Raw genomic sequence first — 16,720 nt, 5'->3', positions numbered from 1 at the left:
GCAGGGATGTCCACTATCACCACTGCTATTCAACATAGTACTAGAAGTCCTAGCCTCAGCAATCAGACAACAAAAAGAAATAAAAGGCATCTGAATTGGAAAAGAAGAAGTCAAACTCTCACTCTTTGCCAATGATATGATAATTTATGTGGAAAATCCAAAAGACTCCACTCCAAAACCGCTAGAACTTATACAGGAATTCAGTAAAGTGTCAGGATATAAAAATCAATGCACAGAAATCAGTTGCATTTCTATACACCAACAACAAAACAGAAGAAAGAGAAATTAGGGAGTCGATCCCATTTACAATTGCACCTATAAGATACCTAGGAATAAACCTAACCAAAGAGGAAAAATCTGTACTCTGAAAACTATGAGGTACTCATAAAAGATATTGAGAAAGATATAAAGAAATGGAAAAATGTTCCATGCTCATGGATTGGAAGTAAAAATATTGTGAAAATGTCTGTGCTATCTAAAGCAATCCACACATTTAACGCAATCCCTATCAAAATACCATCAATTTTTTTCAAAGAAATGGAACAAATTTATAAATTTATATCGAACCAGAAAAGACTCCAAATAGCCAGAGGAATGTTGAAAAAGAAAACCAAAGTTGGCAACATCACAATTCCAGACTTCAAGCTCTATTACAAAGCTGTAATCATCAAGACAGTATGGTACTGCCACAAAAACTGACACAAAGATCAATGGAACAGAATAGAGAGCCCCGAAATAGACCCTCAACTCTATGGTTAATTAATCTTCAACAAAGCAGGAAAGAATGTCCAATGGAAAAAAAACAGCCTCTTCAACAAATGGTGTTGAGAAAATTGGACAGCCACATGCAGAAGAATGAAGCTGGACCATTTCCTTACACCACACACAAAAATGGGCTCAAATGGATGAAGAACCTCAATATGAGAAAGGAATCCATCAAAATCCTTGAGGAGAACATAGGCAGCAACCTCTTCGACCTCAGCCGCAGCAACTTCTTCCTAGGAACATCGCCAAAGGCAAGGGAAGCAAAGGCAAAAATCAACTATTGGGATTTCATCAAGATCAAAATCTTTTGCACAGCAAAGGAAACAGTTAACAAAACCAAAAGGCAAATGACAGAATGGGATAAGATATTTGCAAACAACATATCAAATAAAGGGCTAGTATCCAAAATCTATAAAGAGCTTAACAAACTCAACACCCAAAGAACAAATAATCCAATCAGGAAATGGGCAGAAGACATGAACAGACATTTCTGTAAAGAAGACATCCAGATGGCCAACAGACATATGAAAAAATGTTCCACATCACTCGGCATCAGGGAAATACAAATCAAGACCACAACGAGATATCACCTCACACCACTCAGAATGGCTAAAATTAACAAGTCAGGAAACAACAGATGTTGGCAAGGATGTGGAGAAAGGGGAACCCTCCTACACTGTTGGTGGGAATGCAAGCTGGTGCAACTACTCTGGAAAACAGTATGGAGGTTCCTCAAAAAGTTTAAAATAGAGTTACCCTACGACTCCGCAATTGCCCTACTGGGTATTTATCCTAATGATACAAATGTAGTGATCTGAAGGGGCACATGCACCCAAGTGTTTATAGCAGCAATGTCCACAATAGCCAAACTATGGAAAGAACTTAGATGTCCATCAATAGATGAATGAATAAAGAAGATGTGGTATACATACACAAAGGAATACTATGAAGCCATCAATAGAAACAAAATATTGCCATTTGCAACAACATGGATGGAACTAGAGGGTATCATGCTAAGCCAAATAAGCCAATCAGAGAAAGACAATTATCATTTGATCTCTCTGATATGAGGAATTTGAGAGGCAGGGCAGGGGGTCATGGGGGTTAGGGTGGGAATAAATGAAACAAGATGGGATCAGGAGGTCTCCCATCCAAGTACTAACCAGGCCCAACCATGCTTAGCTTCCAAGGTCAGACAAGATCAGGTGCATTCTGGGAGGGGAGGGGGAGAGGGGGTTGGGTGAGCCTGGTGGTGGTATTATGGAGGGCACGTATTGCATGGAGCACTGGGTGTGGTGCATGAACAACGAATCTTGGAACACCGAAAAAATTAAAATAAATTTTAAAAAGAAATTTAAAATAGAGCTACCCTATGATCCTGCAGTTGCACTACTGGGTATTCACCCCAAAGATACAGATGCAATGAAAAGAACGACCATCTGTACCCCAGTGTTCATAGCAGCAATGGCCACAGTCGCCAAACTGGAAAGATCCAAGATGCCCTTCAACAGATGAATGGATAAAGAAGATGTGGTCCATATATACAATGGAATATTACGCCTCCATCAGAAAGAATGAATACCCAACTTTTGTACCAACATGGATGAGTCTGGAGGAGATTAGGCTAAGTGAAATATGTCAAGCAGAGAAAGTTAATTATCATATAGTTTCGCTTACTTTTGGAGCATAAGGAATAACACGGAGGACATGGGAAGATGGAGAGGAGAAAGGAGTTGGAGGAAATTGGAGGGGGAGACGAACCATGAGAGACTATGGACTCTGAGGAACTAGCTGAGGGTTTTGGCGGGGAGGGGAGTGGGAGGTTGGATGAGCCTGGTGGTGGGTATTGTGGAGGGCACGTATTGTATGGAGCACTGGGTGTGGTGCATAAACAATGAATCTTGGAACACTGAAAAAATTAAATTAAATTTTTAAAAAATTAAATTTTAAAAAAAGATGGAATTGGGAGGGAGAAAAACCATAAGAGACTCTTGATATCATGAAACAAACTGATGTTTGCTGGGGGTTGGGGGCGTAGGGATGGGGTGGCTGGGTCACAGACATTGGGAAGGGTATGTGCTATGGTGAGTGCTGTGAAATGTGTAAGACTGATGATTCACAGACCTATACCCCTGGGGCACATAGTACATTTTATGTTAATAAAAAGAAGTTTTTCACTTCAAAAGGGATGAAAACCTTCTCCCTGTTTATTTTGCACTTAATATTTTCTTTGCATTTCAGAATTGATACATGAGTAATATTAATGTCTAGGACAACACTGTGTATCTTCATAAATTTGCAAAAGTACTCTGAGGTGTCATAGGTCTTTTTCCTTTGATATGCTATTTTTTTATTTGACAGAGAGAGAGACAGTGAGAGAAGGAATGCAAGCAGGGGAGTAGGAGAGGGAGAAGCAGTCTCCCCGCTGAACAGGGAGCCAGGGAGCCTGATGCGGGGCTCCATCCCAGGACCCTTGGCTCATGACCTGAGCTGGAGGCAGATGCTTAATGACTGAGCCATCCAGGTGCCCCTCCTTGATATTTTAAAGCAACACCTAATTATATAAAATACTTTTTAACTGTGACCTTAAACTGAACTCAAAAAGTGGGCAGTTGAGGCAAATGAGATATGTGACCATTAAATCAAACATTCTGATCAATACCTTAGCCCATAGTAGCTTCATAAACATCCCCTTACACTCAGAGAGACCTTTGGAATCATGCAGAGGGAGAGCCTTGCCCACAGCCAAGTCTTACCACAGGACCAAATTCTCTATTTCTCCTTCTTGAATTTCTCCTAAGAACAGAAGGGGACCTGTAGCCTCAGAAGCACTTTCCCTATGCCAGAAATTTCACCGCCCCTTGGAAGAACCCAACCATTTCCATTCTGCAGAAGAAGGACACATTCCCAAGACAATCTATCTACTCCTTTTATTCCTTTTCAGGTTTTCCCAAAATGATTTTGGGTCAACTACCATGAATCTCTAGCCCCCTATAACCCATCACCAACCACCTTTGTTTTGGTGAGCATTTCATTGTAACCTGAACCACCATTTGCCTCAGAGGAGGGATCCTAATAGGGTGGAGTCTAGGTTGGGCTCAGGGTGCAGCTATTGGAGGGACAGACCTGGGATAGTGTTATTAGGAAACCTTCTAGGACATTTGGCCCCTCCTTCTATGGAGGGAGGCGGAGCCTTGGGCACTAAAAGCCACAATGCTGAAGACTAGAACACTTGTCTACTGGCATCTCTGACTGCGCTAGACCTCTGCACCACCAGCCTTCCGTGTACCCCACAGCACATTCGCTCACCACAGAGGGTACTGCTTGCTCTCCTCACAGCCATGTCATTGTCCCAGCGAGTGGCACTGGTGACCGGATCCAACAAGGGCCTCGGCTTCGCCATCGTGCGTGACCTGTGCCGGCAGTTCTCAGGGGACGTGGTGCTCACGGCGCGGGACGAGGCGCGGGGCCGCGCGGCCGTGCAGCAGCTCCAGGCCGAGGGCTTAAATCCCCGCTTCCACCTGCTGGACATCGACAACCTGCAGAGCATCCGTGCTCTGCGTGACTTCTTGAACAAGGAGTACGGGGGCCTGGACGTGCTGGTCAACAACGCGGGCATCATATTCAAGTGTAAGGACACAGGAACACTTAGGGCACCAACCTCCCTTAGGGGACCACGAAGGATGGGTTGGGGCTGGTGCCTGAACCAATACTGTGGGGGCCACAGCTTCAATAAGATCTAGAAGGGTCTCCCTACAGAAGGAGGTCATACTGGAGGCAGAGGGAGAGCAGAAGCCTCCGCAGGTTGCAAGCCTTTCCAACCAAAGCTCCTTGGTTTAGCCATGAATCAATCTCAGGGACCTGACAGAGATTTTTGTATGTTTCATTTGGTTTGGATCACAGCCATTCAGTTAATGTTTTTCTTTGTTTGTTTGGTTGAGTTTTTAGTTAGTTTGTTTTAAGATTTTTTTATTTATTCATTTGAGATCGATAGAAAGAGAGAGACTACAAGCAGGAGAAGGGGCAGAGGGAAAGAGAGAAGCAAGACTCCCTGCTGAGCTGGGATTCTGACATGGGGCTCCAGCCCAGGACCTGGAAATCATGACCTGAACCAAAGGCAGACGCTTAACCATCTGAGTCACCCGTGTGCCCCCTCAGTTAATGGTTAACTTAAATGTAATGAACAACAAACTGCAAAGAGACATACACAGAAATCCCACTGGGCACACTTCCCTTAGCCTTCTGGAATGATGCCAACTTACCAAGCTACACAGCATTAACACAGCAGATAACACAGATAACACAGAGTTCACTAACACAGACTTAATGAGAATTCACCAGATTGCATGTACAAAAAACAAATGTTACTGTCACTCATGGAATGTTCTCAGATCGCTATTATTTATTAGTGTGTTCTCCGCTTCCGCTAACAGCTGGTGATCCCACACCCTTTCATATTCAAGCAGAAGTGACCATGAAAACAAACTTCTTTGGTACCCGAGATGTGTGCACAGAACTCCTGCCTCTAATGAAACCCCAAGGTGAGCCTGATGAGAGCCCCAAGCTATGGTGTTTCGGGAATGATCTGGCCCCTGCCTCTCTGGCCTCATCTACAGATGCTGGCTCCTCTCCCTGCTCAGCCACACCCTGAGCATGATTACCAAGTCTCAACCTGGACAGTGTACCTCTGCCTCAGGACTCACAGCGAGCAGCGTCCTCTGTCTCACTGGTCCTTCACAGCTGGCTCTGTCTTATCCTTCCAGTCATCATTCAAAACTCCTCAGAGAGATCTTTTACTCCCTTAGTGCCACTCACAAGAGAAGATCCCCGAGGATTCCTTTCTGAACCCTTTCTTCTCCCTCTCCGTCTCTCCTAGGGATTTTATCCAGACTAGTGGACTCCACACTCTCCAAAGTTCTCAGGTCCCGCTATTATGTGTCACCTACCTAAAACAATCCCAGAGTTCCAGACACACATAGTTCCCTTCCTGCCTCTCCTTCTCCTCAGGATGCCCTCCACCCCTCCCCAAATCCCACCCCTCCAGCACCCATCCTGCACCGCCATCTAAACATTTACATTTCCAAAACACTTATCATTTCCCACACACAACCTGGTCACAAACCCCATCACACTCTCGGCTGTCATTTCTAGATTATTTCAACCTTCCGAAGACACCCTGCTTCTTCAGTCTTTTCCTCTCTGAGCATTCTCTGTACTCTCTGAGGGCTCACTTACTCCCAAAAGATCTTCAGAAGCAAAGCCCAAGCCTGAGCATCACTTGTAGGCATCTCTGTCATCAGACCTGCCAAACTCCAGGCCCATCGACTCCCCTTCCCCTGGTTCAATGCTCTGCACAAAACAAACTGCCATAATTCCTTGGTTGTCAACTACTGTAATACTTAACCCCATGAGAACGTGATAGGGGGAAGCACAGCCCTTTTACTACACTCATTAAGAGGGAAGCTGACACTTTTAGGAAGATTAATATTCTGGCTTGAATTAAAAACATGCGGGTACAGTTGACTCTCGGTTCTGCCCCCAATTCCTCTTCTGTCCTGGAAAGCTCTACTACTTCTTCTAACATTCACTGGCTTCACTGACATCTCAAAGGGCAGCTCTCAGATGTCACCTGACTCCTTTACTCACCACAACACTTGAGTGGGATGGAGTTCCTTGTGCCACCACACATCCTACAGGTATTCCCTTAGAAGGCAAAAATGACTTCTGGCTGAGAAATTCTTCTCACCTACCGAGCAGTGTTGGTGCTTGCTGTGTGTTGGCCTTGGACCAGAATGAGGAGGGAGTCCTCTTCTGCATTTGCTAAGGCAGGCTCTAATCAAACAATTCTTCTTGCCTCGGGGAAACGGGACTTCATGGACAAGGAAATGCAAGCTACATTCTCAGTGTGGAAGCAGGGTTTTCTTGACTTTGGAGGAGTTCTTCCATTAGCTGGGAAGATGCCAGCCACTGCAGCCGTGTTACCAGGACTTTACTCTCTTTGGGAACACTATCTGGGAGAAATCCTAGCTAGGATAACCAAAAGCAAATGCTGTCCCTTCTCTTTCATACTTCACAACCTAAGACATGAAGGACAATCTTGAATGACTTCACCAGTTCTCTGTGGGTGCAGAACACATTCTGGAGCCCTGTGTTTGCTCTGTTTTTTTGGCATGGAAGGACAAAATGAAAGAGAATTGTGAGCCTAAGGACTATGAGGGATAGCAGATGTTGATTTTTCTTCTTTTTAAATCCTTCTTTCAAAAAAGAGTTTTGCTGAAATAATTGAGCCAAAAAAAATAACAATAATAATAAGAGATGCCCACCACCTTCTTGATTGCCCCCACCAGGGAATCAGTATCTAGGCCATGTACATCCCATCCCACATTCCATGGCTTTCCCATCCCATCCTCCAAATTCATATTCCTGAATTTGAAAGTAATTAACTGCTGTCTTCCCTTTTCTCTTTAAATTATAATATGCACTTATTTAAGACCATTTACTACTGTCTTCCCCTTTTCTCTTTAAATTATACTACACATTTATTTCCAAAAGATATTAAGGTATACCCATGTCTAAGGAATCAAGCAAATGTTTGAAATCTGAAAATTCTTGTTCATCAGATATTAGTTAAAGTATTAGGAGGAAATACAGACTTGTCAATGCTACACTTACAAAGGAAACCTTAAAGAAGAAGTTCTCAACCGTCACTTGAAAAACTGCTTTGCTACATCTAGTACTCTGAAAAACCACTAGAGGAATTGGGTGGGAAAATTACAGTACTAAAGGTCTCTCTCTCTCTCTCTCTCTCACACACACACACACACACACACACTGCCATATTGTGATTCCAGAAAGGACAAGAGACTAGACATTTCTAGATGTGATGTGCTAGGCATTTTATATCTTGTCCCCATTCAGAACATGGAGGAATAATGGATCTCAAGATCCATTATTGGCAGACTGAGGTCATGTGCCATCCAGATTAATAGTTCTTCTCACTAATCAAGGTCCTCAAGTTTTACCCAATCAGGGAAGAGAAACAGAAAATAAAAGGACATGGCTTCTTTGGAGCTAATGTCTTCCTCATTGCAGGACCTCCAGGCACCTCAGGGAAAACCACAAGAGGCACAGTTTAAAACCGTGAAGTGTTTTGTGAAAATCTCTTATCATCCAGACACTTAACAACTGCTACCCTTCGTATTAGAAAAGATGAAACTTCTAGGGAAGGTGATTAATTTGGATCATCAAAGTTCATGAGAACTAGCTGTGGACTTACTGCCTGTGAATGGCCTTGAGAATCAAGTAATGCATTTGAAGTTGTGACCCCTGAGGAGATGATGTCTAAAATATCCAGATCACTATGGCTCTGCTTTAGAACAGTGAGATTTGGAGACTGGGAGATTTCCTAAAAATACATCCCTGGTCACATACAAAGTAATGGTCTGGATAAAGTGTAAGCCCAACATACACCCCAGCCCCACCAGTGCAAGGGTCCTTTCTAACTTGGGGGAATGTGCTTTCCACAGTGACTATGAAAGGGCAACGGTTTTATATACTACCTCACACACAGTGTCACACATTCACTCAGATCACTCACACTCACATACAGTCTCTCACAGACACACACACACACACACACACACACACATCTCACACACCCACATGCCCTCGCACACCCTTATCACAAGGACATCAAGATGGCCCACACAGTTCTTAGAGCACAGGTGTGTGCATTCTAGTTCAGAGTCCCTGAAATGACTCTTGAAAGCCATGAGTAGACTAGAAGACAAAATTGTTTGGATCAGAGTCTTTGATACGGAAGCTCCACAAGTTATTTCTGTTTCCTGCCCCACTGTTTCATGTCCTGAGCTATCAGTCCTGAAAGGGTCTATAGTCTCACCCAGTTCTACGGAGAAGCCCCGGGTGGTCACTTTGCCCCCTTGAGGAATGTGGTAATTGGGTGGGACAGGCTTGGGGAAGAGAGACTGGTTCTAGCATCCACATCTAGGAATTCACCTACAACAACCTTTGACTCCCCATCAGGTTTCACTCATAACACAGGCCAATATTTTCATAGCTGATTCTAGACTTCCTGAGATAGACAATATGGAATAGAAAACAAGGCCTCACTTCATTACAAACAGTCTACAGAAAGTTAATAGAGTTTTTCCATCTACTATCTCCACTACAGGTACATGAGAAAATGGTCCTGAGCCCCTGTGAGTAAAGGCAGCTGCCTTTCTGGTATACCAGTTACCCAGTGTGGGTCCCTCTGTCCCATCTTGTCTTATTTTTGCACTTTTGAATCATGAATATGTATTTTTCCTATTGTGAGACAAGCAGACAGTATTTTTGAAAATAAATCTAGTGGTAAGTAATATATATCTGAGAAGAACTCACTAAAAAATTTTTTAATTTAAATTATAGTTAATATATACTGTAGTATTGGTTTGAGGAATAGAATTTAGTGATTCATTGCTCACATATAACACTCAGTGCTCATCCCAACATGTGCCTTCCTTAATGCCCATCACCCATTTAGTCCATCCCCCAACCACCACCCCCATCAACCCTCAGTTTGTTCTTTATACTTAAGAGTCTCTTATGCTTAGCCTCCTCTGTTTTTATCTTATTTTATTTTTCCTTTCCTTCCCCTATGTTCATCTGTTTGGGGTTTGTTTTTTTTTTTTGGTATGAGTGAAATCATATGACACTTGTCTTTCTCTGACTGACCAATTTGGCTTAACATAATACATGCTACTTCCAACCACGTTGTTACAAATGGCAAGATTTCATTCTTAACATTGCTTTCTATATATATGTATACCACATCTTCTTTATCCATTCGTCAATTGATGGACATTTGGACTATTTCTGTAATCTGGTTATTGTTAATAGTGCTGCTATAAACACTGGGGTGCGTGTGTCCCTAAGAATCAGCATTTTTGTATCCTTTGGATAAGCACATTTAATAGTGCAATTGCTGGGTCATAGGGTAGTTCTATTTTTAACTTTTTGAGGAACCTCCGGACTGCTTTCCAGGGTGTCTGCACCAGTTTGCATTCCCACCAACAGTGCAAAAGTGTTCCCCACTCTCCCCATCCACAGGAACATCTGTTCTTTCCTGAGTGGACAATTTCAGCCATTCTGACAGGTGTGAAGTGGTATCTCATTGTGATTTGGAGTTGTATTTCTCTGATTATGAGTAATGTTGAGCATCTTTTCACGTGTCTGTTAGCCATCTGGATGTCTTCTTGGGAAAAGCATCTGTTCTTATCCTCTGCACATTTCCTATGGGCATATTTATTTTTGCCATGTTGAGTTTGAGATGTTCTCTATTGATTTTAGATACTAACCCTTTATCAGATATGTCGTTTGCAAATTTCTTCTCCCATTCCATTGGTCAACTTTCCATTTTGTTGATTCTTTCCATCTCTCTGCAGAAACTTTTTATCTTGATGAGGTCTCAATAGTTCGTTTGTGCTTTGTTTCCCTTGCCTCTGGAGATGTGTCTAGTAAGAATTTGCTGTGGCTGAGGTCAAAGAGGTTGCTGTGTGCTTTCTCCTCTAGGATATGGATAGATTCTTGTCTACATCCAGGTCCTCCATCCATTTTGAATTTATTTTTGTGTATAGTGTAAGAAAGTGTTCCAGTTTCATTCTTCCACATGTGGCTGTCTAGTTTTCTCAACACCATTTGTTGAAGAGATTCCTTCATTTCCATAGGATATTCTTTCCCAGTTTGTTGAAGATGAGTTGACCATAGAGTTGAGGGTCCATTTCTGGGTTCTCTATTCTGTTCCAATGATCTATGTGTCTCTTTTTTTTTTTTAGATTTTATTTATTTCTTTGACAGATAGAGATCACAAATAGGCAGAGAGGCAGGCAGAGAGAGAGAGAAGGAAGCAGGCTCCCCGCTGAGCAGAGAGCCCGATGCGGGGATTGATCCCAGGACCCTGGGATCATGACCTGAGCCAAAGGCAGAGGCTTTAACCCACTGAGCCACCCAGGAGCCCCTATGTGTCTCTTTTTGTGCCAGTATCATACTATTGATGACTATAGCTTTATAATATAGCTTGAAGTTCAGAATTGTGCTGCCTCCCACTTGGCTTTTCTTCTTCAACATTCCTTTGGCTATCTGGGGTCTGCTCTGGTTCCATACAAATTTAGAATTGTTTGTTCTAGCTCTCTGAAAAATCTGGTGTTATTTTGATAGCGATTGTATTGAATATATAGAGTGTTTGAATAGTATAGACATTTTAACAATCTATGTTGTTCCAATCCGTGAACATAAACTGTTTTCCCATTTCCTTCTGTCTTCTTCAATTTCTTCCATAGTGTTCAATAGTTTACAGCAGTACTCATTAAAACATTTGAGAAATAGGTTCCATTAACCTCACACTTAACATCTTGTTGGTGAAACAAAGGACTAGAGTAAAGGACCCCTTTCTTAAAGGTGTTCATCTTAGAAGACTGTTACATTAAGATAGTTTCTATCATTAATTTTCATTCTCTCTAAACACCACTTCATGAGAGTCAGAGTGCCAGTCATTCTCTCTTCCACTAAACTTTCCTGGCACTGTCAATCCTTAGTGAGAGGGAGCTTAGAGTTAAGTGACAATGACTGTCCTTCCTGGATATTTACATTAAAAAGGAGAGCTTTCTAATTTTCTTGAATCTCTTACTGTTGGTATGATCTCATAACCTTTCTCTTTTTAATTTTATTTATTTATTTGTCAGAGAGACCACAAGCAGAAGAATCAGGCTCCCCACTGAGCAAGAAGCACAATGTGGGACTTGATCTCAGGACCCTGGGATCATGACCTGAGCTAAAGGCAGACACTTAACCGAATGAGTCACCCATGTGTCCCGTCTCATAACCTTTCTATAATGCTGAAAATACTCATTTAAACATAAAAATAGGAACACCTGAGTGGCTCAGTGGGACTAGTCGTCAACTCTTAGTATCATCAGCTCAGGTCATGATCTCAGGGTTGTGGAATTGAGTCCCAGGTCAGTCTCTATGCTCTGCAGAGACTCTTCTTGGGATTCTCTCTCTCCATCTTCCATTGACCAACCCTACTCATTATTCCAGTGCTCTCTCTCGCTCATGCTCTCCCTAAAATAAATAAATAAATCTGTAAATAATTAAATAAATATATAAAAATAGTAAACCATTTACTTATACATGTCAATACAAGTTCATTGTTACAATTGCTAATGATATTCTCAAAAAAGAGTTAGAAGTATGTCATTGCTTTATACTTTTAACAGCTTTATTGAGATACAGTCCACGTATTGCATACTTCACCCATCTCATATATCCAGCTCAGGGGATTTTAGTAATGGGCAGAGTTGTGGAACCATCACTGCTTCAAGACTAGCAGCACACTGTCATCAGCCCAGCCCATTCCCCTGCCCCAAGCAACCACAAATATATTTTCTGTCTGTACATTTCCTTTTCGAATACATACATGTACAGAATCATATAGAATGTTCTTTTGTGACTGCCCTCTCTATTTCAGATAATGTTCTCAAGGTTTACCTATGCTAGCATGGACTTCATTTCTTTTTATACCATCTCCTTAACATGTCACTTTCCTCTGCCCCTTTCCATGACCATATTGCCAGGCACTCTGTCACTGCTCCCAAGATATGTAATCCCAAACCTAGAGAAAAAAGCATGCAACTCAGCCCACTGAGGTGATTTGTTTTTACCTGGTCACCCCAGAGTGACAGCCTCCCTAACCCAATGCAGTCTGCTGACCTTCAAATGCCATCAGTAAACTGATCGGCCATTTCTTGGTTAATAGACACTTGTTAATAGAGGACTATACAAGTGACCACAAGATCTTCAGGTGGTCCAAGGAGGACCTATAAGGAAAAGCGGTTTTCTAGTTATAACTTCAGGGAGTGCCTCCTTACACTCTGCTTAGCATGTTCCTATACAAGGCATGATCATTTCTTTATGGAACATCTGGGCACTGCCCAGTCCCAGGAGGTCATTTTCTGACATCCTCTGAGACATTATGGGTAAAACAATGTTCAAAACTATATCATGTCCTTCGTTTACAGAGGCAGTCTTCATTAACACTCATAGCAAACTGGTAATTGGCTCCCAAATGAACAAAATACTAGCAATTTTGGTATTTATCACTCTCAGGCATGCCATTCTTCATGACTCTTTGTGTTATATTTTAGGCAGGGTGGTGAATGTGTCTAGTATAATGAGCTTCGTAGCCCTTAAACATTGCAGTCCAGGACTCCAGCAGAAGTTTATGAGTGAGACCATCACAGAAGAGGAGCTGGGGGTGCTCATGAACAAGTTTGTGGAAGACGTAAAGAATGGGGTGCACAAGGAGGAGGGCTGGCCTGATACACAAGAAGTCCTATATGGAGTGTCCAAAATGGGCATCATGGTCCTCTCCAGAATCCATGCCAGGAAACTGAGTGAGCAGAGGAAAGGAGACAGGATACTCCTGAATGCCTGCTGCCCTGGGTGGATGAGAACAGACATGGGTGGTCCAAAAGCCATCAAAAGCCCAGAAGAAGGAGCAGAGATCCCTGTCTACTTGGCCCTTTTGCCCTCAGATTCTGAGAAACCTCAGGGAGAGATTCTTATAGAGAAGAAAGTTGAAAAATGGGGAATCCTCTCTCAGTTCCCTTCATGGGTCCCAATTTGATATCTGCCATGATTTGACCAAAACAACTCTTACACCATCAACAATAGCCTTACCAAAAAAAAAAAAAAAAAAAAAAAAAAAATCACCATCCCTATCGGGTACTCACACTGAATTGGCTACTAATTCTGTAAAGTCTTCTGAGATATATTCTGTGATATAAAAAAAGTATGACTCTGGTAAACAAACTGAGGGTTTCAGAGGGGAAGGGGTAGTGGGGATGGGGTAGCAGGGATGGGGTAGCCAGTGATGGATATTAAGAAAGGCACGTGTTGTGATGAGCACTGAGTGTTATATGCAACTAATGAATCATTGAACACTACGAAATAAATAAATAAATAAATAAATAAACTTTAAAAAAAGAGAAAAAGTAGAATTGATGTCAATAATGGATGAACATCATAGATGAATAAACAATTTAAGTGCCCATGTGTACAAATTGTTTCATGCCAACAAGTCTAAAACTCCAACAGACCCTAAACCATGTCAAGAGAAAGGACAATTTAACTCAAGGCTTCGTAAACATCAGTGAAAGAGCCAGATAGTAAGTATTTTTGCCTTTACAGGCCAATGGTTTCTGTTGGACTAACTCAAACCTGCTGTTGTAGCTTGAGAGTCATCACAGATGATATATTAATTCATGAATGGGGCTGAATTTCCCAGTCCAGCATACTTTATCAGACTCCACTATGACTTGGACAACCCCATGAAGGATAGACATCCCCTGTTGTCTCTTTAAATTTCAAATTCACTGGGGGAAAAATAATTAAGAGGTGTGAAATGGAAGTGGGCACTTCTCAAACTCAACACCCAAAAAACAAATAATCAAGTCAAAAAGTGGGCAGAAGACATGAACAGATATTTCTCCAAAGAAGACATACAAATGGCTAACAGACACATGAAAAAATGTTCATCATCATTAGCCATCAGGGAAATTCAAATCAAAACCACATTGAGATACCAGTTAGAATGGCAAAGATTAACAAGGCAGGAAACAAAAAATGTTGGAGAGGATGTGGAGAAAGGGGAACCCTCCTACACTGTTGGTGGGATTGCAAGCTGGTACCGACACTTTGGAAACAGTTCTTCAAAAAATTACAAATAGAGCTACCCTATGACCCAGCAATTGCACTACTGGGTATTTATCCCCAAAGATACAGATGTAGTGAAAAGAAGGGGTACATGCACTCCAATGTTCACAGCAGCAATGTCCAAAATAGCCAAACTGTGGAAGGAGCTGAGATGCCTTTCAACAGAAGAATGGATAAAGAAAATGTGGTCCATATTTATAATGGAGTATTACTTAGCCATCAGAAAGGATGAATACCCACCATTTTCATTGACATTGGTGGAACTGGAGGGGATTATGCTAAGTGAAGTAGGTCAAGCAGAGAAAGACAATTATCATATGGTTTCACTTGTTTGTGGAACGTAAGGAATAGCATGGAGGACATTAGAAGGAAGGGAAAAATGAAGGGGGGTAAATCAGAGGAGGAGATGAACCATGGGAGACTATGGACTCTGGGAAATAAACTGAAGGTTTCAGAAGGTAGGGGAATGGGATGGGTTAGCCTGTTGATGAATACTAAGGAGGGCATGTACTGCAAAGAGCACTGGGTGTTATTCGCAAACAATGAATCATGGAACACTACATCAAAAACCATAAAGCACAGTAAAACACGAAATTTGACACTTAGGACAAATAATAGAGTGAGAGGAATAATATTAGATGACCCAACATATACTTATGGGCATTTCTGTAAATGTGTATGACATTCATTTTTTTGACACAATATTTATTTATTTTTAAGTTAATATTACAAAAAGAACTTTTTTCTAAACAATATATGAGTTACAATATTGAATGGTGATGTAAAGAACACAGAAAATTAAAATAAATAATCATTAAATGGAATTTTCTTGAAAATACTCAATATTGGGGCACCTGTGTGGTTCCGTGGGCTAAGCCTCTGCCTTCGGATCAGGTCATGGTCTCAGGGTCCTGGGATGGAGCCCTGCATTGGGCTCTCTGCTCAGCAGGGAGCCTACTTCCTCCTCTCTCTCTGCCTGTCTCTGCCTACTTGTGATCTCTGTCTGTCAAATAAATAAATAAAAATCTTTAAAAAAAAACTAATAAAGTACTGTATGGTGACTAACATAACATAACATAAAAAAAAAAAGAAATGGGAGTGGGTGCTTAAGATACATCCATAAGACAAGCTGAGACAAGGGGGAAAGTGAATGTGGATTGGTTTCAATGGATATGAAAGAATGATTGTCAGATCTCCTCAAGGTGAATGTGTTATTGAAGTAGGGATAAAAGGTCACCAAGTTTGTAACATTAACATGGATCAGCAAAATACGAACAGAAGGTGAACACATGAGGGGGGGAAACATTCATTGTTGTTGAGGTTACTTTGGTGAATCCATGGGTGTCCATGATACTATTCTGTCCTCTTGGAAAGCCGTGAACACAAACATCTAGCTGGCTTTGCCACCTTACTGGGTGATTTTGTGGCAAAATGCCACATGTTGCTATATGTCAGTCTCCTCAAGTGTACAATGGGGGATACCTCATAGCACTGCTGTGAGGAGTAAGTGAACTGATACAGATGGACTGGCTGAAAACAATGGCTGTGCAAAGGGTCCACCATCGGGAGTCCCTCTAGTGGGACGTGACACAACCATGGCTCTACACCAAGCCTGGCTCACCATGGGCTCAGTGAATGCCCACCATCTCCCTCACCTCACAGAAGCATTCATGTGCTCAAACTCCTCTCCTCTCGTGATTATTTTTCACTCTTTACAAGGGCTCTTCAACTGATGGCAATGAAAGCTGATGGCCCCTGACATAAGGGAAGGCTCTTTATTTAAAGATGGGGTTTTCTTTACAAGTTTTGCCATTTAATAGCGCTGTTAATTTTTCCCTTTTTGCTTGTAATTCTTTTTTTATTATGTTTTGTTAGCCACTGTATAGTACATCATTAGTTTTTGATGTACTGTTCGGTGATTCATTATATGTGTATAACACCCACTGCACATCACAACACATGCCTTCCTTAATACACATCACCCTGTTACCCCCTCCCCCACTCTCCTCCCCTCTGAGACCCTCAATTCATTTCCTTGGGTGCATAGTCTCTCATGGCTCATCTCTCTCTGTGATTTTTCCCCCCTTCAGATTTCCCTCCCTTCCCCTATGGTCATCCGTGCTTATGTTCCACATACAACTGAAACCATATAATAATTGACTTTCTCTGCTTAACTTATTTCACT

General features: G+C 41.9%; 1 protein-coding gene across 1 annotated transcript; it reads left to right on the top strand.

Annotated features, from left to right (window-relative positions):
• The first annotated feature begins 3,979 nt into the window (after nucleotides 1-3,979).
• LOC125094720 (carbonyl reductase [NADPH] 1-like) lies at nucleotides 3,980-13,632 on the top strand. The gene is made up of 3 exons (XM_047720190.1): nucleotides 3,980-4,395; nucleotides 5,199-5,306; nucleotides 12,966-13,632. Exons 1-3 carry the CDS (start codon nucleotides 4,107-4,109, stop codon nucleotides 13,445-13,447), a joined length of 879 nt encoding a protein of 292 aa, XP_047576146.1. The 5' UTR covers nucleotides 3,980-4,106; the 3' UTR covers nucleotides 13,448-13,632.
• Nucleotides 13,633-16,720: the final 3,088 nt, after the last annotated feature.

Source organism: Lutra lutra, chromosome 1 (genome assembly GCF_902655055.1).
Source record: "Lutra lutra chromosome 1, mLutLut1.2, whole genome shotgun sequence".
Lineage (NCBI taxonomy): Eukaryota > Metazoa > Chordata > Mammalia > Carnivora > Mustelidae > Lutra > Lutra lutra.
This window is presented reverse-complemented; position numbering and strand designations above follow the sequence as displayed.

What these genes read in the sequence shown, in the direction of transcription:
- LOC125094720 (XM_047720190.1), top strand. Translation starts at nt 4,107, where the DNA reads ATGTCATTGTCCCAGCGAGTGGCACTGGTGACCGGATCCAACAAGGGC. An exon ending in CGCGGGCATCATATTCAAGT is followed by an intron (nt 4,396 to 5,198) that starts GTAAGGACACAG and finishes TTCCGCTAACAG; the next exon opens with CTGGTGATCCCACACCCTTT. An exon ending in GCCTCTAATGAAACCCCAAG is followed by an intron (nt 5,307 to 12,965) that starts GTGAGCCTGATG and finishes GTTATATTTTAG; the next exon opens with GCAGGGTGGTGAATGTGTCT.